Source organism: Pezoporus occidentalis, unplaced genomic scaffold, assembly GCF_034315485.1.
Source record: "Pezoporus occidentalis ecotype Australia unplaced genomic scaffold, CSIRO_AGI_Poc_V1 ctg129, whole genome shotgun sequence".
NCBI lineage: Eukaryota > Metazoa > Chordata > Aves > Psittaciformes > Psittacidae > Pezoporus > Pezoporus occidentalis.
Genome location: NW_026913092.1, coordinates 231,733 through 256,795, shown reverse-complemented (window position 1 = coordinate 256,795; position 25,063 = coordinate 231,733). Strand labels below are relative to the sequence as shown.

The following is a 25,063-nucleotide window of genomic DNA, read 5'->3' as shown; positions in this document are numbered from 1 at the left end:
GGAGGAGATCAAAACAATGCTCTGTATAATTAGTTGCAAGGCAACCTTCTGTTTTATTATGTTAATTTTATCAGAGTCCATACTCCAGTTTTATGCATCACCAAAATGAAGGCAGAGTGATTCACACTCCTATAAGGCATAGAGTACACACAGAAAACATGCAATTGCTGCTCTTGTGATCACATCCGCAAAGCCACTTTCCTCATGTTGATTATAAGCTAGTTCATCGGACACTAGTAATTCCTTCCTCACTTCTTTTTTTGAGACCCACCAACTTGTTTTCTCTGCTGTTGGATCTTTTTACTTAGTCTTCGAATGAATTTCTGCATTGATTCCTCTGCTGCAGCACTCAGTACTTTTTGCTCAAAAAAATCAGTTTTGGACAGTGAAAAGTTGGGCCCTTTGGTTTTGGGAGACGGGCTGATAGTATTGCATCCGACTTGACAATATCACTTTGCGTAGAGAAGTATTTCTACAATATTAAATAGTACTTTAAGCAACATACATTCCTATGTATCACTCCATTGAGTGCTACCCATTTCTGAGACTTCTGCAACTCTACTGGTGAAGTTTGGAAACATCGTAGTCTTATGTTTGGATAGCTGTCCAAAATTTGCGAGGATCGCTCAAGACAATTTATTTTTTAACTTTAAAAAGTAATCTACCTTTTGTCAATAGAAATTATGAACAAAAATCTATTCTCATCAATTTTGTAGGACTGAATTTTCATCATTGTAATCAACTTGAAACAGACTTTCACGTAAGAAGTTTATGATAGGATTTAAAGCATAAGCTATGCAAAAAAAAAAACCCAACAATTTTGCCACTTTACAAAGAAGAGCTCACCACTAGTGCAGAGACTGACAGTGGGATTTATAGGCATATTCAAAATCAGACAAATTTCAGCTCTATTATAAGATTAATTTGAAGGCAGGTGTGTTTGCTTCCCAGTTATGATTATTCCTGACCACTTTATTTTCCTTGAAGTAACACCAAATTCAGCAGCTAGCACTCTGCATTCAGCATCAAGAAGTAAACATATCATGATGAGAAGCTATAATTCAGGTGCCCATGCAGACACATTAAAGTCACCCTAAAATACAGGACTGCAGAGTTCAGACTGTCACTTACAATTAACTAACAAAACTAGAAATCACAGCTATTAGAAATGCTTTTTTCCTACATACATCACTTAATTTCACAATTACCATTGAATTCTTCAACTTCCAGCTCAGGTGCCACCAGATAGTACTGTTCACATAACATCTTAGCTGTTTCATAAGCATCTATAAAACAACAGAACACTGATTAAAATCACCTAGAGAAGATTAGCAAAGTTTATCCTGTATGCAAAAGACAAGCAGAAGCTCATTTTAGTAACTAGTTTACAAGTGTGAAACTGGTATCCATTCCAATCCCTTTTTCTCTGTATGATTATAGCCCATTTGTCAAGAAAAGGCAACTTCTATTTAAAGATCTACAAACAAAAGCAGATTCGTAGAGACAAGCTATTTTCCATCTTTGTTCAAGGCTTGAAAACCAGAAGGGTATAATCTTAGGCTGACCATAATACCTACTTATTTGTCATGTGCTGATCACAATTTAATACTTTCAATCTCAAACAAAAAAGTGATGACATTGCAACCACAAATTCATTTTTTCCAAACACAATGCTGTTTACAATACTTCATTTTCAAGGTCTTTTTAGGGGAAAGCTGGAATCTAAGATTCTTCATGCTTTCCTACTGAACCAAAATAAAGCCTTCTCAGAATGCAAATCAGTCTTTATGTATTGTCAAAATATAGCAAGGAAGTTCAAGTCATCTTTTATTTGAAAGCTTTCTTACTGGTTCTAAATATTCACTGGCATTTCATTTGAAAAAAATATTTTAGAAACAAGCAGCAAGTGTTAGCTTAAAGAGAAACCACAAGCTCAAGCATGTTCTAGCTGTATTGCTTAAGCTACCTTAACAGAAGTGGCTTTCTTGTAATAAGTATGGGCTATGAGCAAGCACATAAAAAGGTGGGCAGTTCTGCAGACAAAGAACTTTGCTAAAGTACCATAACAACTGCATTTGACCTCATCCTACATGTACCTTCTTCCTCTTGTCCGAAGAGACACTACAAAAGAAAACAGTCACTGCCAAGACTCAGAGCTCTGTGACAAGCACAAAAACTGAAATCACTAGCCCAGAGAAAGGGCTGGTTACCTGCAATTGTGCTCCTTCACAATGGCTACAGAAATCATCTACAGTGTGACCAGATACCTGCAAACCATTTCTATCAGTTGTTCAGACATCTGCAGGGCTGGACATATTACACAGACACAAATGCTTCTGGAGGTCTAGTAAAATGGGGTTAATCAACACTGGAACTTTCCTTGATAAGAGTCCTGGGAATGTCCCACAGAAATCAGCTACCCAGTAGGAATCTTCCGTGTCAAGATGGTCAGCTCCAGAGACTTTCTAAAAGTGTCCTGTCAGTAACACAATAAAATGTGTCCTAGTAAAAAAGATCAAGATCCTGTTTAATATCCAAGCAGTACAGAAAACTGTACAGAGAACACAGCCTGGGATGTGCATAATTTAGGAAAAAAATATGCAGGAATAGCTACACTTACATGACATTCTAAGATTATCTCCAAAATTCTATGGCCTTAGGAGCAATCCTGTGCTTTAGAAACAGGGATGCAAGAAGCACAGCCACAATCTTTACTCAGTGTCGTGGTTTAAACCCAGTCAGGTAATTCGTTCGCTCCCCCCCCTTTCTTGCCCTCCCCCTGCTCTCGGAGGGACGGAGAGAAGAATCGAAAAGAATGCAACTCCCACGGGTTGAGATAAGAACAGTTTAGTAACTAAGGTATAACACAGATCACTACTGCTACCACCAATGATAATAATGATAAAGGAAATAACAAGGGAAGAGAATACATCATCTCACCACCAGCCAACCGATAACTCGCCCCCCCAGCCCGACCAAGCTCTGACCGATACCTCCTCCAACCCCGCAGTCTCCCAGCCCTTCCGGCTAACTCCCAGTTACATCCTGGGCATGACGTGCTGTGGTATGGAATACCTCTTTGGTCAGTTTGGGTCAGGTGTCCTGTCTCTGCTTCCTCCTGGCTCCCCCTCCTCCCTGGCAGAGCATGAGGCTCACAAAGTCCTTGGCCAAACCTAAACATCACTATCAGCTCTGTTCCCAAGCTGAAAGTCAAAACACTGCACTGCACCAGCTACCAAGAAGGGAAAAAATGACTGCTACTGCTGAACCCAGGACATTATCCACCCCTTATTCCATACCATTCACGTCATGCTCAGATCCCACATTTTCAGTACACCCATCACTCCACTCTTATCTAAGTGCATGGACTATAAAGCTATATCCCTATAAAGCTGCTGAGTCCATCTGGTCCATAATGTCAGGCTCCATCTCTTGTAACAGTCTTCCAGAGCAGGAGAGACTGTGTGCAGTGTTCACACTCGTGAATAACCTGGGCAATAGTGTCCATTGCTAAATCCACCCCTCGATCATGAGTCCATCTCTATGTGGCATCTCTGCTCTGATGGCCTGAAGTGCCATGGGCCCACCAGGCTTAAAATAATTCACTGTCCCCTTAAGCAGTTTCTGCAGCTTGTTGCTGGGGACTCCATACAGCTGCCTTCCATCTCCAATGCTTCCAAAGCACTGGAGGGGCCCAGGGGACTAGATACTTGCCCATACTGTCCCACACACCCTGCCACTCATGACTGTCCAGCCTTGGAGAAAACCTTTTGGTCCCCCTATATCCTCGTCTAACCCCAGACAAGACCCAAACCTGACTCTGCTTAACTTTTGAGATCAGACAAAATGGCTGTGGGTAGAACACAGTCTGTGTGTGTGCCAACATGCTGATCCCCATCACGATCAGCAGGCAGGTCCCAAGGATACCCAAAGGCCATTCAAAACCTTCAGAACTCTCAGAGGATGCTGCTGTACTTGTCACTGGGGCTGGTGTAGCTGCTGTACTTGTCACTGGGGCTGGTGTAGCTGCTGTGCTTGTCACTGGGGCTGGTGTAGCTGCTGTACTTGTCGGCTCTCCCACCGCCAGCTTCTCTTTTCCCGAGTCCAGCTCTTCCTCCTCTGCCTTGCTGGGAAATGCTGCGTGGTCTCCTGCATCCTCCTGGGGCTCGGCGGGCGGCTGCCGGGGGATGCTCTCGGCCGTCGCGGGGCTCGGCTCGGCCGCGGGGCTCGGCTCCTCCGCCGCCTTCTCCCGCTGCTCGGCAGCCGCCTCCTTCCTCTCCTCGACAGCCCCGACCTCCTCCACCGGCAGCCGTCCCCTCGCGGCCTCCGGCCCCGCTCCCGCCGCCGCTCGGTCCCCGGGGCCGCTCTCCCGGGCCGCTTCACCAGCCGCCGGCTCCCGGGGCCGCTCCCCCTCGGCTCCCCGCAGCCTCACGAAGATGGAGAGCAGGGTGAGGGCCAGGACGGTGAAGAGCAGCCGGACGGCCAGGTACAAGTCCACGGCCACGTCCGTCCCGCCCTGCTGCTGGAGCCCGCCCGTATTACAAGCCATTGCCATAAAGCACAGTGAGACAAGAACCTTAGCCCAAGCCCCATACTTGATAAACACTAACACAGCAAATACCGGCTCTACGTAAGTTACAACATTCTGAAGCTGTGAGATCAAGAGAAAGAACTCTGAGAGCCAATAAATCAGCATTGTGACGAGTGACTATTAATCCAGTCAAATCTGTCGTTATCTCAACCCTTCGTGCCCCACGTTGGGCGCCAAAAAGAACTGTCGTGGTTTAAACCCAGTCAGGTAATTCGTTCGCTCCCCCCCCTTTCTTGCCCTCCCCCTGCTCTCGGAGGGACGGAGAGAAGAATCGAAAAGAATGCAACTCCCACGGGTTGAGATAAGAACAGTTTAGTAACTAAGGTATAACACAGATCACTACTGCTACCACCAATGATAATAATGATAAAGGAAATAACAAGGGAAGAGAATACATCATCTCACCACCAGCCAACCGATAACTCGCCCCCCCAGCCCGACCAAGCTCCGACCGATACCTCCTCCAACCCCGCAGTCTCCCAGCCCTTCCGGCTAACTCCCAGTTACATCCTGGGCATGACGTGCTGTGGTATGGAATACCTCTTTGGTCAGTTTGGGTCAGGTGTCCTGTCTCTGCTTCCTCCTGGCTCCCCCTCCTCCCTGGCAGAGCATGAGGCTCACAAAGTCCTTGGCCAAACCTAAACATCACTATCAGCTCTGTTCCCAAGCTGAAAGTCAAAACACTGCACTGCACCAGCTACCAAGAAGGGAAAAAATGACTGCTACTGCTGAACCCAGGACACTCAGTCATCAAAAGCTGAAGGTAGCAATAAGCTAGTATGACCATAAGGCTGTCTACGTGGAGAAAAAAATATGTTAGCACATTTCAAAGAGTTTTGAGATCATAGAAATGAAAATGATATTGATCCTGTGGGCAGGAGTTGAACTTCTATTGTAGAAAAAAACAAATCTAAAAAGCAAATCGATAACTGTATAAGAATAAATCAGAAAACCTTACTCCACAGATGTGGATGCAGACATAGCCACTATACAAACCTTGAGAGAATCAAGAGGCTCTGAATAAATCTATTTGGCCTCCCTGTAAAGAATACGAGAATGATTCCTGTCAAGAACTGAGGAATCATTGTTACCAATGCACCTGTGACCAGTGTACCATGCGTGGAATGTATAAAAACAACCTTGATTATAATAGATGTTGCTGTCAATGCTATGATGGGAAAGAAAAAGAAAGTAGGGAATAAGCTAGTCGCCTCTTTAATCATTTAGACTGTTAAAACAGTGAGGAACGCTTTTAGCTTTGTTTAGCTGCTTGAATGCTTTAAGGGGGTTAAGTAATCAAGGAGACACATCCTGCTAAATATACGGGTCTAAGATTGTGGTTAAGCTTGTGATAGACATCTTTCTGTTAATGTATTACTGAGAAGTTCCAGTATGTTTCTTTACCTGGAGAGAAGACCCCAGCAACGGGACAGAAACAAATGAAAAGGAGCCACATCGAGTTCGGGCAAAGAAGACAACAGGATTGGCTGGAACTCAAAACCAGGAACTGAAACCCTGGACTGAGAAGTATAAGAGACTGTACTCCAAAAACCCCAGCGTGCGTTGTTGGTGGAGCGGAGACTCCCTGCGCACCCAGCGCTGCTTGCTTATTGCCTCTTGATATTAATCAATTGTAATAAAATAATTAAATCAGATCATGGCCAAGGCTAAATTTTTATAACATCCCTAAATTCAGTGACAAACTCTAATCTATTTTCAAGAAGTAGACACCTTACCATCCTTCAGATGAACAGGAAGGAGGCATCACTTCATGATCCAGTAAAATATCCAGCCCCAAGCAAAACTGCCAGAGTCTAAGTGCAGTCTTACATTTTACCTTCCTCCCAAAGCCAACTCTTTGGCAAAGTTCTAAGACTGTAAAAGAAACTGCAAAGTTCAAAGAATGCTTCATGTTGTCGCTGGAGGTAAGTAGCAACAACAGTGAAGGATCTATGAGCACCTCTAAAATCCTGGCTCCAGGAACAAGACTGGATTTCCTATCAGCTCAAAAATCTTATTGAAAGACAGTGAGACAGAAACCCATCTCAGTTACAGACACAACACTCAATGAAGCTGCTTGAAATAAGGAGTAACTGTTTTCTTCAATGTTTGAAGGGTACACAGAGCTTGTAGCAATCATATACAGCACCAGAAGTCAACGTCTTAACTCTGACAAATTGCTCAGAATGCTGCTTGTGAACCAGAACACTTTGGAGCTAGTACACTATACACAATGTAGATTAACCCCTCCACCCATTCTGCAAGGAAATGGCCTCAATCACCTTGACCCTAGACAGGCTGGTTTAAAGGACTTCTTGCTTCTTTGAAAGACAACACTGCATAATGTTTATGATGCCCTTGTTCTGTGGAAGAGCTATTTCAGCCTCTGCCTTGAAAACTGGACTGTGCACCTTCTGACATGATGCATTCCTCTGTCCAAGGCAGCAACTATGAACTTGATGATAAAAATGGATTTGAACATATGGTCTAACATATACAATGCTGAGGTCGAGCTGGAGTAAGATCAATCAAAAGAAAAGAAAACTGCTGAAAAAAAAGGCTGCCTTAGGGACAAAAAAAAGAGTTTGACGCCAAGAAGCCTTCATAACAGCAAAAGGCATCTACATTACAAAGCAAGCTCTCACGCAGGTCAAAGTCTGACATAAGAAAGGTTTCCCTCTTACTTCACCAAAGGCTCAGGGAAAGCAAAGGAGAGAAACACATTCTTCTCCTCTTGCAGCTTCACGACAGCAGTGAAGGATAGAGGGTGGAAGTCACTCCTATGTAATTACCTGTATTTGCAAATAGAGACACTCAAGAGTGTGAACAGCATTTAAGAAAACAGCATTTCTAATGTGACTGCCATTCAGGTCACATACATGTCTTCTGTATAAGAGAGAACAGGCTGCGGTATGAACAGATGCACACAGCAAAGAGGAATTTCCCTGGAAGATTTGTCACCTGAAGATGTTTTACTGAAAGGCCTAACTAAACAAACTGGAAAACATTACTTGATCTCAAATTTTCTTTAGTATCGGCATCAGATAAAAAAGCAGTACATTAGAAACTCCTTCTAAGTATTTTAGGGAAGAAAACATCTGAAGTTTAACAAAACACTTCATCTGATAGTTAAAAATGACAGATTAAGGTAACTAAAACATTACTTAGTTCCATTAAAATACCTAAAGCTTCTACATTCTCAATAATGAAGACATTAGAAAGCCTCAATAAGCCCACAGCTTTGCTGCAAGCAACTGCAGAACTTCTATTATTAAATTCATTTAAGTCACTTTCAGTCTATTGTATCTCAAAACCGTATTTCTGCATACTCTAAGGTATGAGGTGTTTGTTTCTTTTTTTTAATCAACACACACATTAACATCATCTTACCTTTAACCACCTCTGCTACATTACAATTAGGATCAATGCTTCCAATATGTTTGGGATGAGCAGGATTAATATCTCCACCAAAAAGAAGTGCTAAAAGGGAAAAAAAAAAAAGGCAGTAAGTCATCTACTACACTTGAGGCAGCCCAGAAAGGTTAAATCTGAAACTTGGTGGATAGTGAATTGTCTTGTAAAAACATACCCTAGCAAATTGCCAGAATCCTTGTTTAGGAAGACTACATGCCTCCCTCTTCCATTTTCTTTTTTATTTTTCATACTTATAGCTAAGACTAATTAAAACCAAAATGGTGTGGAAGGGTTTAAGTGGAAAACTTATATTTAAACTTATATTTTGAAATAGGCTATCAAAAATTAGATTACACTAAAATGTAAAATGCTTCACTCATAGCATTACATCAGAACACAAGCAATCACAACAATGGAAGTATTACAGTAAAAAGGACTGACGAACTGTAAGACAGCATTAAAAACCTTTTACACTCACCTAAGCTGCAATTTCACAGCTGGCACAGGGGTGTCTCTCACTTGACTTCCTCCCTGACTCTCAGCAATATGCTCCCTACTCCCTTCCTTTGCAAAAGGATCTAGCACTCACCAGATCCTTCAGAAGAGTTGAGCTCTCAAAGCAGTAGAAAGGTTTGACACTTTTTTTTTCAGAAGTGATTTTCTGCTATTTTAGCAAGTTATTCAGCTCTGATATGAAACAGATGCAGTATGAGGTGAGCAAGTGACAAGATCTGAAAGCTTTTCCTATTCTGGTCCTGGTGAGCTAACACAATGGCACACTGCCTTGCAGAACTGCACTGCAAGAAACAGTCTGTCAATAATGTATAAAAGAAGCGGAGACTACATGAAAACTCATTTCTGCATCCTGCTTTCCAATTATCATATTCATCCATGCTTTGAGATTAATATTTGGCATCATACATGGATCACTACTGTGGAAAAATTTTAGAAGATTAACTAAACTTGCAGCATCTGCAAGTAGTTTTAAGTTTCAAGCACTTAAATAAGAGTGTCCACAAGAAAAGCCACTTCAGTTCAATGAAATAAGTCTGATGTTTCAGAACTAGTGCCAATAATGCTAGCACTTGACCCAAGAATTCTATTAGGAGAATATTTTTATTTATAGAGTTCCACAGAACTCTTCTATGGAAGCCTTTTAACTTAACTTGTTTTTTTGCCTGTTACTTGTCTACCCAGGTAGAAGAATAAGCTGCACATTTACCTCATTTTCTATACTTTGCCACAATGGAGTTATTTGTACACACACAGGGAGGCATTTGTTAGTCACACTAAAAGTTACTGGAACAGCGCACATCTTGTAGTAAAGTACTTTGCATTACAGTAGCTAGTGTCTGTCTGCATTATATGTAACACATTACAGCTTCTAAGAGCTCATAAAAGCAGAACACTGAGCAGACAATGAAGCTCTAGAGCTAAAAGACACAAGGTACACTAAAAGAGATCACAAGACTGTCCTTAACTTTATACAGATCACTTTCTGCATGGTTGCACATATTGGTTAGTAGGAGCTGTGCAAGTAACTCCTTTCACTCTGTAATACGAATATAAAAAAGCAAGTTTATTAGTAACAACAAGTGAAACAAACTAATGACAACAAACGACTATTTCTAGCGTTTATTCATAAAGAGTGAATAGGAAGTACGAGAACACAAGGGATATAGCTTAAGTTTTAAGTTAGAAATACTCAACCTTTTTAAAAGGCAAGAAAGTCTAGGTAACTTGGCTGGAAAAACACAGTAAAAATCCATATAGCGCATAACCTATTCAAAATTTATGGCATCACTGCATTTCATTATGGAATGAATGTCAGCTCTACAAACTATGTTGACAGATTTGTGAGCAGAAAGATACAGCTACTCTACTATCATCTAAAAATAGTTTATGCATCACTACACAAGCTGTCTCTGCCAACAAAGTTAAAAAGTGACAGCCACACTGACAAAGCTTGACAAATTGTGGAAGAAAGCACACTGCTGGCTTGGATTCATTTCTGATAACTGCAAAGAACAAAATTAACAGGTTGCCAGAATATCTTACTATAATTAGCACAAAACATTAAGAATTAGTCATGAGTAAAAAAACAAGCTATGGCTTCAGGTTTACAAGCAATAACTAATGACTTCTCAAAGATGAGAAACGCAATTACTTACTGTGTTGGTTAATAAGCATACGGAAAGAGATGCGGTTGGTGTAGAATCTATCTAGAAAATACTGGATGTTACTGCTAACAAATGGATCAAAGCCATATTTTTCCTTGTATTCAATCACCCCTTGCGCCATGGTTGGAACCACATCATTGTGTCTGTTCCTGACTTTAATTAAAACATCTAAAAAGCTAGAGGAAACAAAAATCAGAAACAGATTGTTAAGAAGTATAATTAAACTCGATCTCTCACTTCTCTTTTCAACTCCTCCCCAAAACACCCCTTTAAATTAAATCTCTTTTCACCATTAGCAGACAACAAAAGGAACAAAAGATTCTCTTTTATTGCAATTGTATGCACCATGGTAACTCATTCTCTAACAGTACCTGAGAGATTGGAAAAGAAGCTTGGGGAAAAAAAATTGCCTGACTGACCTTCATAACTTGATAAGCTTTACATTTTCTTCCCAACACCTCAACCTGTGCAGTGTAACTTTTGAATGCATTTCCTTTACCTTGCATCTGTTCTTAAGTTTGAGCAACGGGATGGGTGATTACTACTAGTGTGACTTCTGTTCAGTTTTCTTTTAGACCACTGGATGGCAGAGCGCATACAATGGTGCTCTGATGGGCTCTGTGGTATCCGGAAGTTTTAGGAGATCACATTGGTTTTAACAAGTGGCTGTTTACAAGGATACACTGACTTTGAAACAGGTTGGAGGACTTCTGCTTCTCCTACCTAGGCAGCTCGACGCCTATGATCTTGGAAGCACTCATCCTTTTTGTCCCACACATGCAAATTCACACATACTTGAAATATTAATTATTAATAGGTTTCTAAAGCCTAGACATGGAAAAATCAGTACTACTCAACTGCATTACATTCTCCAATATTAAACGAATATTAACACCAGAATGATTATATAATCTTGTTTTTAAAAAGCACACAGTGAAATACACTTTTCAAAGTGCAGCTGGGAGACTTGTTCAGCTATGCATACATCTACAATTCTACAGATCCTTTTTAAAGAAACATCAGTGGCAGAACATTCTCAGATTTATAATGATTACTGAAATGAAATGTATTATTAGAATCATAGTTAGGGTTGGAAAGGATCTTTAACAGTTATCTAGGCTAATGAGCAGGGTGAAAACCACCAAAAAGTGAAAGACTACCAGCAGTTAAGTCACATTTAAAGCATCTGATTCCTTCCTTTCCATAACCCCTTAGCTAAAACAATCTTCTGACAGTACACCATACCATTCTCAACAAGTGATACACTTGTAAGTATTTCTGCCAGTCTACACTGACAGCGCTAAAGGAGTGTAAGTTCCAGTTTCTATAGTTTATCATTCTCAATTTAACCACCGGTTTTTGCCTGTGTGTTAACTGTTCAAGTCTTTCAACACTATGCTGTGCATAGAAAAGTTTAACTGCCTAATTCTCCAATCTAAATACTATCACAGTACAGAATGACTGCTCTTACTTACCAATCTTGCTGACTTGACAGCTCAAAAATCTTTTAAGGTTTTAAGATTTCAAGACTCTTTTTATGTTGAAGTCTTGATTCTGTGTGTTCTATAACCACTGAAATAGGATGTTAGTTTTCAAGACAAGACTAGTGCCTGGATGCACTCGTGCTACTTCTATGTTTCAGAGCAACAAGACACTAACTAAGAACACAGCAGAGAAGCAACACCTACAACCACATCTGAAAGACAACTCACAACACTCTACTAACAGCTATTTGCTGACAGCTTTGCTATTTGTTTTTAAATCCTTCCACTATCCACAATATATATAACGTGATGCTAATGTGCTCCATGAGGGCAAACCATTCACAGACATCCCGCTACCAAAGCGCTTAAATGCACAGAGCACGCTGAGGGGCAAATACACGATTAGGAGATTCATCTGCTACAGACCAGCATCAAATCATAGCTGAAGCTTAGTCTGCAAATACACAAAATAAAGGAATCCTTCATTATTGAAGTGATACATGAAACCCCCAATTCCATCTTCGAAGGTAACTAGTTCACACAAGCGTTTCCATCAAGGGGATGCTTTTAAAGGACCAAACACATGGAGTATGTACAGGCACATTTCAAAGTGGCAAGGCAGAAATCAAAGCATGTTTCCTTAATCTTACCACTCACTCCTTACCACATCTCAAACCCACATACCCCTGGAAACACAGAGTTTTTACTGTACTCAAACTGTGGAAGATCATGTATAGAATTTCTTAAAATGCTCATGGGATTAGCTGGGGAGGGAGTGGAATATTCCAGAATAGCTCTGAAAATTTTATTAAGCAATTATGTTTTGTTTTCAGGGTTTTGTTTTTTTGTTGTGGTTTTTTTTTTCAGAAGCCAGTGTATCGTATTCTGAAAACCACAACGAATAAATAATGCAGTTGGTTTGACAGATGAGAAATTACTAATATGAAGCTATTTTAGTCAAGTGAGTTTCAGTGATTTCTGTATTAACAAAAAAATACTTAAGGCATTAACAACTGCTGTTAAAAAAACTAAGCCTACAGACTTCTGCAAAGACAATGTCACAAACCAAGTTATTATTTTAACTCCCTAATGACTGTATATATTATTCTGGTTTGATCTATCATCAAACTGCAAGAAGTCAAAGTCAATGTAAAGACAAAGGGAATTTCGCTATTTCTCTTTTATGGATAGCATTATCTGAAAAATGAAAGACAAGAAAGTGATGAGTGGACTGAAAAATAATCCTTTTAAATGGATTTAAATGGAACAGATATGCAATTTTTTTTTTTTTTGACTGGCTGCCCTTTTTTAAGCAAGTGCTATCTGGCAGCTGAGAGTCATCAGAAAGACAGGGACAAGTTCACAAAGATTTCTCTACTAGAAAGCATAGCTACTTTCAAAGTGCAAAACTAACTGAAGTGGTATTTCACATTACTTGGAATGTAAAAGAAATGGCACCCTCTTAAAATCTAATCAAATATTTACTTATTTCAAATCGCTAACAGAAGCACTATCTTAATCTTAGTGCTGCTAAAAGGAAAGTTACTTCTTGTTAACTAAGTTCCTTGTCTGTGTGCTACCTCTAGCCAGCTTAAGTCACTCTCAGTTCCAGGACACTCCCACACACACCCTCCCACAAAGATTAAAAACAGCAAGGAAACTCCATCGCCTGTACCCATAAGTGTTCTTTGAAAGTACATGTGAACAGCACGTTTTACAAACACTTCAACTGTTTAAAAACAACTTCTGCCTCTGCGTGTTTTATTGACACCACGGGAAGCTTCTGACACTTCTGCCAACTTACCACATCTACTGAGCATGGACACCTTATCGCAACACTTCTCAATAACATAATCACACTGTTTGACAGAAGTGTGGAATGACTTCCACCAGGCCACTCTGCAGTCTGAGCAAAGATATTTGTTATCAAAAAGGCAAAGTAACCTGACCTTTTGGCATATGTGCATACTACCAGCAGTGCCAGTAACATGGTGACATTGTAGTAAGCCTTCATAAGGTATGCTAACCAACAGAACGTAATAAAGAAACTGAAGCACCTCTGAAGCTTCATCACAGAAATGCCAAGACAAAAAATCCCTTCATTTAGTCCAATATTCATAAAGGTAACATTCTCAAATGTAACATCTGGCCTCGAATTCATACACTAAGAGCAGAGATAATTTGGGCCACTCTGAAAAACATCAGCTTTAATTTAGTCTCCACACTTTCTGCTTCTTACCATTCACCTTCTCTATTGCCTTGTCTGTCTTTGTAAGCCACACTGTAACAGTTTAGGGTCCACAGGACTGAAAGAGGTCTATTTTTCAACTACATTGATTTCCCAATTCACTTCACTGCATGGCTTCATAGTCAGCTGTGACAGTACATGGATAATATCTGTAATTCTGTAATCTTCAGAAAGAGTGTCCAGATTCTGAGAATACCAGAGCAGACTCACCATACAAGCAAAGATACAACACTAGTGCTGAACAGATCAAGTAATTCCACTGTTTTAGAAGGCATTAATTGAAGTCCTGCCAACACTGATACAGCACATCTGTGGATATCAAACCTCTTTAAAACAGCATTTTAGCTCCCTTTCTCTCCTATGCCATTGTTACCTTGATTAGCTGTAACAAATTGAGGTCATCTCAGCTGCTAAAAAGACCACCAAGGCACTCATTCAATTTCCAAAAATCAGCTGTTCTGTAAGCCATCATGGTTGAGTGCTTGGTGTAGACACTACATTCAGCTCAAAGAAAACCTGAAGTACTTCCACCCAGGCATGTCTCACAGTTGGAGACGCTAAGTTACAGGAAGAAGTGTTAGACTGATAAAGTTGGAGCTGTTCATCTGGGAGAACAGAAACTGTGTGGAGAACTCAGAGCAGTTTCAAATATCTGAAGGGGGCCTACAAGGATGTTAGTGAGGGGCTCTTCATCAGGGACTGTAGTTATAGGACAAGGGGTAATGGGTTAAAACTTAAACAGGGGAAGTTCAGGTTAAATACAAGGAAGAAGTTTACTGTGAGGGTGGTGAGGCACTGGAATGGGTTGCCCACTCACAACATGAGTGCTCCATCCCTGGCAGTGTTCAAGGCCAGGCTGGACAGAGCCTTGGGCGATAGGTCTAGTGTGAGGCATCCCTGCCCATGGCAGGGGGTTGGAACTAGATGAGCTTAAGATTCTTTCCAACTCAAACCATTCTGTGATTCTGTGAGATAAGGGCCATTATGAAATGTCCAAGTCATCTGATACCACACAGGGCATTCCAATGACCAAAAGATGCAAGAGTGGCCTTCCATAATATGAAGTATATAATACATAGTATTAGTATATAATAAGTACGCTTCTACAGCATGCTCAATGCAGGAATAAGACAGCTGAGAGGAACCAAGAGATGAATGCTCCAACCCCTCTTCACATGCTACTATATGCAAGGTACTCAGAGATACATCACAGATACTGCGAGTACCAGAAAGTCTCTGGTTAAAATGACCCAGCATACCTTAAGAGTCAACTTCCACTTGTCTTTTTCTAAGCAAACCAATCTGGTTGAAGGAAAGTACTATTCCTAGTCATGCATCCCTAAAGACGCTACCCATAAGGTCCCAGATGACGACTCAAATTCTGTATTAAATGATACATACAAATAATAGAAAAGTGGTATGTAAACCTAAATTAACTCAGATAAGTGGTTTGTTTTGGTCCCTTCTCCACCCCACACTCCCGCACTGCAAAGTAGTTCATTAACTATCTCCCTGTATTTCTCTGCTGACTGCAAGGCATAAAAGTAGGATAGAGCTAGACAGCAGCAACAAGGAATACTGGTACAGAAGTTGAGAAATTTGTTAGATTTATCTGTTGGTTATTACAAGATAAATATGGACATAGTTATTTTTAAATAAGTATTTTGCAAAGAATAATAAAATGATAGCTAATTATGGATCAATATCCAGTTAAATAGCACAGCCTTCAGAAAGCTAGGAAGAGATGACATGCAAAGGGCAGGAAAGTAAATCTGATCTTCTAATCTTAGGTAGCCTACCCAGTACTGGCAAGAAGACAAACCTGCTCTTTAATCAGTCTTTCATCTTTTTCCCCCAAAGGCCAAACTCAGTATAAAGGCAATTCTTACTGTCCTAGTCCCTACCTGGACTTCACCTTAGAATACAGAAAAAAATATCCCCAGCATCCTTATTATATGTACTTAATTACATAAATGCAATAACCACAAGATTTCAAACATGTTAACAGTTATACTGAATGAGTTCAGTATAAGTTCAGTTCAGTTTGGTTCATCATCAAGTATTTGGTGTATCATACTAATATAGAGCATCAAACAACACTTCCAGTTGCCATGAAACACCATCAAGAATGTGTGTTATCCATATGCCAGATTAAGGTAATTCATTTTACAATTATGCACAGACTGAAAACAGATCTCCAAGAAAACTCTTCATCAACATTTTAAAACATATGGTGATCTACCTCTTGCTTACAGGTCTAGAACAGCTTATGCCATCTCAAAAAGAAACAAGACACCTAGGTTTTGGTAACTTACCACCACTCAAAACACTCTTTCAAGTCAAGCAATAGGAAAACTTACTACTGAACAAGTCACAAACAAATTCTTGTGCAAACAGGTTGTAAATACAGAATAACAAAATGTAACAACTAGAGGCAATTGAAAAGTTCATCTAATTTATCCACTACAGAAGAAGCTTGCCTAGAACATCAATAAAAACTAATCTGTTCTTAAAAGCTTTTAAAATGGAATGCTCTACAGAGAATACTTCAATTTTTACTATTTATTAAATAAAATGGAATTATTTATTTCCATTCTGAAAAGCATTCTTTTTCAGAACAGGATGAAATGGTCTTTTTCAGTCTGTTCTTGCTAATATTAGAATTTGCATTTTTTGCCCTGTGTACAACCTCAACTACAATAAAAATCAGCCACTTTTTTTTTATTTCTCCACTTCTTCACTTCAAGCAACCAATAATCTTTTATTATGGTGACTTTTTCTTTTGGCACGTTCAAGACTTGCAGTGTCTCACACTTCAATTACTCTTTTCCAATCTAAACAAATGCCTTCAACATTATTCAGAACTTCAACTACCCACGTCTCCAATTCTTGTTCCTTTCATATCAATACTGTCCATGTGTGTTTTAACTGCTTAATAGGTAAGTACCCAGAACTGAAGACAGTATTCCAGATAAGGACTCACACTGAGAAAATACTTTCCCTTGTTCAGTAACACTACAATTCACTCAGTCCATGAACCTTACAGCTCCTTCTACAGTTCTGCCACGCAGGGAAACTGGTACTCACGCAATTGAGTTTTTCCTGTATTGGTAGATACTTAAGACCTTGGATAACATGACCACAGCCAAAAGAGCATAACATCTAAAATGCATTACCTAATAAACCCCTTACTTAGCCTAACATAACATACCAGTTAATGCATCTGGAACTACTGGAAAGCAAAACATCATTTTTGCACAGCGTAAGCCACATCTTGTACAACCAGAGCATTTACTGGACTGCAAGATGTTTTAAAAAATGCTTCCTATAAAGTGTTGTAAGATTTCTAGTTTTTTTGGTTTTGGTTTTTTTTTTTGGGGGGGGGTCTTCTTTAACAAGAGAAGCTACCCTAAGAAAACTAATTAACGGAACAAAAGCAAGACGTAATCTCCTGAAACAAAGCTGGCTGCTATATAGTACAGAGTAACCATATCCCTTAGTGGTGGGAGGGGTTGTTTTGCTTTTTTAAGTCTCTAATGCGTTTGTTGTACCTGTTCTCACTTACATGTGGTTGGGGGTTTTCTTATACATACATATTTCAAGGAAACATTCTCATAACAATTTTAACATGATTTTGTTGATAAAACTGGCTAAGCTTTCCTTCCTTCTCAAAACATAAGTAGTATTATTCAGTGAGGTAGGTGAACACCAATAATTGAAGCCCATTAAAAAAGCTTTTAGATAGAAACAATGACACACCGAATGTTTTCAAACTGAAAATGAAATCAAAGTATTAATGCGTTAATATACACTATATGCAACAGTACAAAACTCAGTGTATCCAGAAATGACATTTTAATCCTAAGCATTTGATATGCAACTATATTCTTACTTGCATGTTGTCTTCTCCATACAGCCTTGGAGGAAGCATTTCACACTATTTCTTAAACTACTGGACTGTGCAAATGCAAAATATATTGTTCAAAAGCATAAGATTCCTATATCCTGCTCCAGATTACAATTTTGGCCTTTCCTGCACAAATTCTACCTTATAAATAAGATTACTGTTATCTTGTAGTATAAAAACACTTGATTGTTTTGAGACAGATTATTTTAAAATGAACTATCACAAGAAAACAGATTACTCACTCATCCAGAACATGAGGATCCTCAGGACTTTTATTTTCATACTCTAGAAGCTCAAGGAAACTCTGCATGTACCTGAAAATAAGCAAAAATGATAAATAGTTAAAATACTTAAAATATTTTTTTTTTTTTTAATCTTAAGACTATAACCTCACCTGAAACAACAGTAGTACACAGTCCGCTGTAAAGGATAAAATGAAGTTGGATACCAGAACCAAGGGACAAAAAGCAACTCCAATATATTATATTGAGTTGTAAGCATTCTTTATGCCTCTACAGACCGCAATTTAGGGAAATTTCTAAGGCCCAGTTAGAATTAAACTTAGCTAGAGGTATTAAAGATAACAGGAAGGGATTCTACAGGTACATAGCAAATAAAAAACAGACTAGGGAGAATGCAGGCCCCCTCAGGAAGCTCTCGGAAGAACTGGCTACACAGGATTTGGAGGAGGCTGAGGTTCTGAATGACTTCTTTGCCTTGGTCTTCACTGGCAAAGACTCTGACCACATCACCCAAGGCTTGGAAGGCAGATGCAGGGACTGTGAGAATGAAGACCTTGCGACCACTGTAGGAGAGGATCTGGTTCGAGACCATCTTAAAAATCTGAACGTTCACAAGTCCATGGGTCCTGATGAGATCCATCCGCGGGTCCTGAAGGAGCTGGCAAATGTTGCGAAGCTGCTGGCCATCATATTTGAGAAATCATGGCAGTCAGGTGAAGTTCCCAATGACTGGAAAAAGGGAAATATAACCCCCATTTTCAAGAAGGGGAAAATGGATGACCCGGGGAATTACAGACCAGTCAGTCTCACCTCTGTGCCTGGCAAAATCTTGGAGCAGATTCTCCTGGAAGGCATGCTAAGGCACATGAAAAACAACAAGGTGGCTGGTGACAGCCAGCATGGCTTCACTAAGGGGAAATCCTGCCTGACCAATTTGGTGGCCTTCTATGATGGGTCTACAGAACTGATGGACAGGGGTAGAGCAGTTGATGTCATCTACCTGGACATATGCAAAGCATTCGACACTGTCCCACACAACATCCTTGTCTCTAAATTGGAGAGACATCAATTTGATGTATGGACCACTCGGTGGATAAAGACCTGGCTGGATGGCTGCACACAGAGAGTTGTGGTCAATGGCTCAATGTCCGGCTGGAGACCAGTAACGAGTGGTGTCCCTCAGGGATCGGTGTTGGGACCGGTCTTGTTCAACATCTTTGTCACTGACATGGACAGTGGGATTGAGTGCACCCTTAGCAAGTCTGCCGATGACACCAAGCTGTGTGGTTCAGTTGATACCCTGGAGGGAAGGAATGCCATCCAGAGGGACCTGGACACACTTGTGAGGTGGGCTGATGCCAACCTCATGAAGTTTAACCATGACAAGTGCTAGGTCCTACACGTGGGTCAGAGCAATCCCAGGCACAGCTACAGGTTGGGCAGAGAAGAGATTCAGAGCAGCCCTGCATAGAAGGACTTGGGCGTGTTGGTCGATAAGAAGATGAACATGGGCCGGCTTCAGTGTGCACTCACAGCCCAGAAAGCCAGCTGTATCCTGGGCTGCATTAAAAGGAGTGTGACCAGCAGGTCAAAGGAGGTGATCCTGCCCCTCTACTCTGCTCTTGTGAGACTTCACTTGGGAGTATTGTGTGCAGTTCTGGTGTCCTCAACATAAAAAGGACATGGAACTGCTGGAACAAGTCCAGAGAAGGGCCACAAGGATGGTCAGGGGACTGGAGCACCTCCCGTATGAAGACAGGCTGAGGAAGTTGGGGCTGCTCAGCCTGGAGAAGAGAAGGCTGCGTGGAGACCTCATAGCAGCCTTCCAGTGTCTGAAGGGGGCCTATAGGGATGCTGGAGAGGGACTGTTCATTAGAGACTGTAGTGATAGGACAAGGGGTAACAGGTTAAAACTTAAACAGAGGAAGTTTAGGTTGGATATAAGAAGGAAATTCTTTCCTGTTAGGGTGGTGAGGCACTGGAATAGGTTGCCCAGGGAGGTTGTGAATGCTCCATCCCTGGCAGTGGTCAAGACCAGGTTGGACGAGGCCTTGGGTGATGTGATTTAGCGTTAGGTGTCCCTGCCCACGGCAGGGGGGTTGGAACTAGATGATCTTAAGGTCCTTTCCAACCCTAATTATTCTATGATTCTATTCTATGAAATTGCTATATAAATCAAGCAGAAGTTAACAGGCGCAAAACCCCTCTTCAGGTAGGTCTGTAATTTCATATATCTTAGTTTGTCCCTGGATCTTTATTTCCTGGTCATCCACTTATTACAGATGACAGTTTGCTGCCACATTCTTCAGACAGCGATCCAAACTTCCTTCCAAAATAAAGCTCCAGGGAACACTCCCCAAAAGCCACACTAACAAGACTGCACCAAGCTGTATTCCAGCACAGTACTCCCCATCACACATTCTCACATCTCCTTTCATTGTACCTCAGGCCACCTGACACAACCCTGGGCTTCATAAAAACACCACTCTTACACAACACAGCTCTACTTTAGACATTTGTCACACATGAGATATTATGCTTAGAGCCACAGATGTACCACAGGACTCAGAAACCATTTAAGGCAAAGTACCACTAAACATCAACATGGCCAGCCTGTTCCACTGGAAACTAGCCCACCACCACTTAAAATGCACCACCTCACACCACTGGGCCTAAGGACCAGGGATCACCCCCTGAAACAGGCGCATTAGCAGTACAGATATAGCTTTAAAAAAAATACAGTAATGGGACCTCTTTCTTGAAGTAAATCACACAAGGTATCAATCACACATAAAAGGTTGGGTGGTTTCAGCATTACCAGAAGGAGCTGGCATTCCTTTCCCTTTTACCCTCCCTTCACTCCTGGTTAAGCACTATGAAAACATCAGCGCTAATGAGATGTGTGTCTCAACAGCTGTAGCTCCCTGCAGTGGTGTAACAGAGAGCCAAACTGATTAAAAAACTCAGACCTTTCTCTTACATGAAAACAACTCACAGAAAGGTCTAACCAGCTAAAGCTAGCACAAGAAGGAAAAGATAACCATAAAGCCTACATAAAGAAAAAGCAAAACAAGTGACCCTTTTCAGTAGGCAGCAAACAACAAGATCAGCTCAACAGAATGGCCTATTCAGAAGCTCAGGGCCCATGAGGCTGACCCCAGCCACTGAAGATTGGACGACTTCACATTACAACAAAATCTCTGTTGGTGGCAGTTCTACATTAAGATTAGCTTACGGAGGCTGTGAAACTTCACCCTCCATCTTCAAGCTACAGCAAAGCTTAACACAGCACTGCTGTCTACATGACTCCCTCGAGCACCACAGGCTGCTACTCTAACCCCCATTTCAGCTGCATGATGTGGAGGATAGAGGGGCAGGAGAAGAATCATCAGGACCACCAGCAGGAGGAGGGACTGAGTTTCTAAGAGTGAATCAGAACTAATCTCCCTTGAGAATTTGCCCTTGCACTTTCCTTTTTCATTAATTCCCTCTGGAAAAGGCTGCTTTAGTCTCTGAACTCAGCTGCCTCACCTGCAAGACTTAACATGTAACAAATTATGGTGACCCACTCCTTGGTTTCAGAGAGGAACATATTCTTCAACATTACCTGGCTCGTGTGAACCAAAGTCAATCAAGTTAATCATGGGTACAGGATGGGAAAAAAAGGTACCATTACTACAGTTAGCAGAACACAGTAATAAACAATCAGCAAAGAAACTCCAAAATGAAAGATGGGAAATAATGGGCAAGGCACTGAGTAATGCAGGGTGTCATCAGCTTGGCTCCATACAGGCAATGAGTTTTTTTACTTCTCGCCAAACTAGCCAACATCATGTAGAAACAATGCTTAAGACCCATTCCTGTGCCAAATTTTGCTCTGCCTCTAATGAAGACATGACATCCCACAACAACTCTTTGCTGCCTACCTCACCTTTTCCTTGATGGATGATGAGAACATATCTAAATAATTCAATCTGTAATTGTCTCCAAGAGGAAACTGACTTTTTTGGACTTTTTCTGTGGAAAGGGAAAATGGGTATCATTCACATGACATCCTTGCAAATACTTTTAGTAATTAAAAAAAAAAAAAAGCCATGTAACTTAAGACCACCAGCACTGTCAGATGGGACTAGTTCTCTCATACTGTGGGCAGCAATATAACGAAAAACTCCTTTCTTATTCTATAATAAATATTTGCTGTCTTATATTTGTTTGTGTGGCAAAAGGAAACTGCACAAAATATTTGATTCTACAGAGAAAAGCAATCTACCCAAAAAATACCTGCATGATTACCATGAAGAAGTCTTACTCTAATCCTCCCATATAGGTTCACCTCATCATTCAATGACTGTTGTCTGCATTTTCATTTCCAATCTAAACCTGTGGTATAATAATCTTCACTTAATTCAGGCCCCTTATATCTGCAAAGTGGTTTTGGCACTTATAAGAAACTAAACAGGAAGCTGCTGAAGCTGCCCATCAAATGTGTGAAATCCAAGGCAGCCAACGTGACCTGAAAAAATGAGTGAGCCAAAATGCTACAATTTCCAACCCCACTTCCCCCCATCCCTCCCAAACAGCTCAAAATTAAATAAACTTGGAACTCACGTTAGCTGTAATAAATAATTTTCAATACTGTCTTATCCATCAACCACATTACAATCTGTGTAATTGTGAACAGTCAGCAATGCAGTTCACTCCTGTAACAGCTAGGGTGTGTAAAAACAATCATTCCCCTTTCATACAATCTATTTCCTTAAATTGTCTTTTGATTTGAACTGTGTGTGCAGATATGGATAAAAGAAGGTGGTAACTACAGAGTTAAATCAAGCACTGAAAAGACCTTGTGATGTTTTAAACAATCTACCAGACAGCCAGAATGAAGCAGAAAAGTAGCAGAATAATGGATTACATGGATTACTTGCTATATTACCAGTAAATGAGTGCAACTATACAGTACGTATCTTAGAAAAAAAGAAACCAAAATCACCCCAAAAACTGAAACAAAACAAAATATTTTGTTATCTTCGGTGAGGGTGAGTCATCAAAAGCATGAATCAGAACCTATGCCCTTCAAATCTGTTGCCCTTCTAGTGTTTAATTTTTTATTATAATAGACTACAGATCATTGGGCAAGCTCTGGTTTCAAGCAGCCTTTAGCCTTGTTCCTTTGTTAATTACTGCCACGTAGATTGAATTGTTAGTCTGCCAAATGCAATAATTCTTGAATGGCACTTTTCACACAAAATCACTGCAAATGCTCAGAATGTCAACTCCAAGTTTGGTTGTTGTTTTTTTTCAGAACTTATGCAAGATACTTTTGCTTTTTGGGTATGTGTATTTCAGAAAGATTTTCCTTTAGAACCTAACAGCAAAGCACTGAAAAGATAAAACATATCTTCATAGCAACACAATTTTGTTAGCATAGTCTGAATGTAAAAAATTATTAATCCCCAAGCTGTATCGATTTCTCCAATGGGTCTTTTCAAGGAGGCAAATGGAAATTCATAGCCTTTTCCAGGTAAAAGTACTAAAGAAGAGACATTTAGTCAATGCCAATTAAAATATGAGTTTTCGATATGAGTGAGTAGCATGTTGTGCAAACATCACATGCACTTTAGATATTTTACAAGCTCTGATCTTATCCATTATAAGGTTTAATTGTAACTACTTTCCCTCATCACATCACATTAGTGATGATATCCTCTATCACGCAGTTCTGCCACACGTTCAATATCCTACCTCCAGTGCACAACAGCTAGAGCGCCCTCTGAAAGCTGGCCTAAAAAAAGGCCTGTTTTTTCAGAACTAGGATGCTACCTACTAATCTTGAAAAACTGAAAATAAGTTGCTGATCCCTAGCACACTGATTGTTGATCTGTCTATTACTTGCAGTCAATGCAGCTCACAGGCAGAACATGTTAACTGTACTATTATTTTTATTCACTTTATTCCTTCCGTTTCTATTCCATACAAAACATACACATAAAGTAAGTTATAAACTCAAACTGGGACAGAGCTCATGATTTTGCACAGACTGAAATGCAAAACTGGTTTTGTTGTTCATAGTTCACTCTCTGGATACTGCCAGCTTTATTCAGAAAAGCAATACAAAGAAAGGACAGCTGTCTTGCCTATGCTCGCTGCGGCACACGCATCAGGCTAAAGGAACACAGAAAGGAAGGAGAGAAAAAAAACCTCACCTTTCCTGAAAGCAATCAAGCAATCAGCTGTAAAATCTGTTAGGCAGCACAGTGCAGTCAAGAAGCATGTTACAGGAAGCGAAGTGCCTATAGACCCTGAAGATGGATTAGAGAACAGGGCTTGCCTGCAGCAGGGAGTGTATTCTCAGAAGTGGCAAGTTGAGGTTGCTTCCCAAGGGATCTATAAGGGGCTAGAAAATGCATGTAACCCAGAATGTCACTGCCTGACTGGACAGAGGATTGATGGGAAAGGAAGGATCCATGCTGTAAAGTAGGCAGGGTCAATTTGTTTTCTTACTCCATCAAACCTAAGTTCTATTTACAGAGCCACCATACTCTAAATAAAACCTGCTTTAAAGATAGGAGCTTTTTGTATGTTTTTGCATGCTGACATGAAGGCATAGACTGGGAACTCAGATTTAAAGCTTCAGCTAATTTGGAGTCTCAGCCAAAGCACATAAAATCAGGCTTCTACTGGAAAGTGGTAGCATAAATCAGAAATATGCTGGTGACTACATAAATTACTGAAAATTAGCAGATAAACAGACTAAGGTGAATAATGCATTAAATTATGTGTGCTCACGTGTGGCAAATGTACATCAGATTTTTTTGTTTGCATTTTAATAAATTACCATTTTACTATGGCATAGTAAAAATAAAGTATTGTGAAATCTGATCTGAAAAAAATTTCTTGAAGCAAACAAGTGTGTCAAGAAGATGTTTCTTAATTTTACGAGTACACAAGACAGCTATATTTATTCTACTGCCTAAAATTCAGGGATCTCTCTCTAGAT

At 40.4% G+C, this 25,063-nt stretch overlaps 1 protein-coding gene across 2 annotated transcripts in view; it reads right to left on the bottom strand.

The window, feature by feature from the left end:
* The window catches only part of PDK3 (pyruvate dehydrogenase kinase 3), a 57,678-nt gene that overhangs the window by 12,804 nt on the left and 19,811 nt on the right, over window positions 1-25,063 (bottom strand). For both annotated transcript variants that reach the window (XM_062608053.1, XM_062608052.1), the window contains exons 3-6: window positions 18,067-18,138; window positions 10,177-10,361; window positions 7,982-8,071; window positions 1,209-1,286 (exon numbers count right to left, since the gene is read on the bottom strand). In XM_062608053.1, coding sequence (XP_062464037.1) covers window positions 1,209-1,286; window positions 7,982-8,071; window positions 10,177-10,361; window positions 18,067-18,138 — 425 coding nt within the window. The remainder of the gene's footprint in view (window positions 1-1,208; window positions 1,287-7,981; window positions 8,072-10,176; window positions 10,362-18,066; window positions 18,139-25,063) is intronic.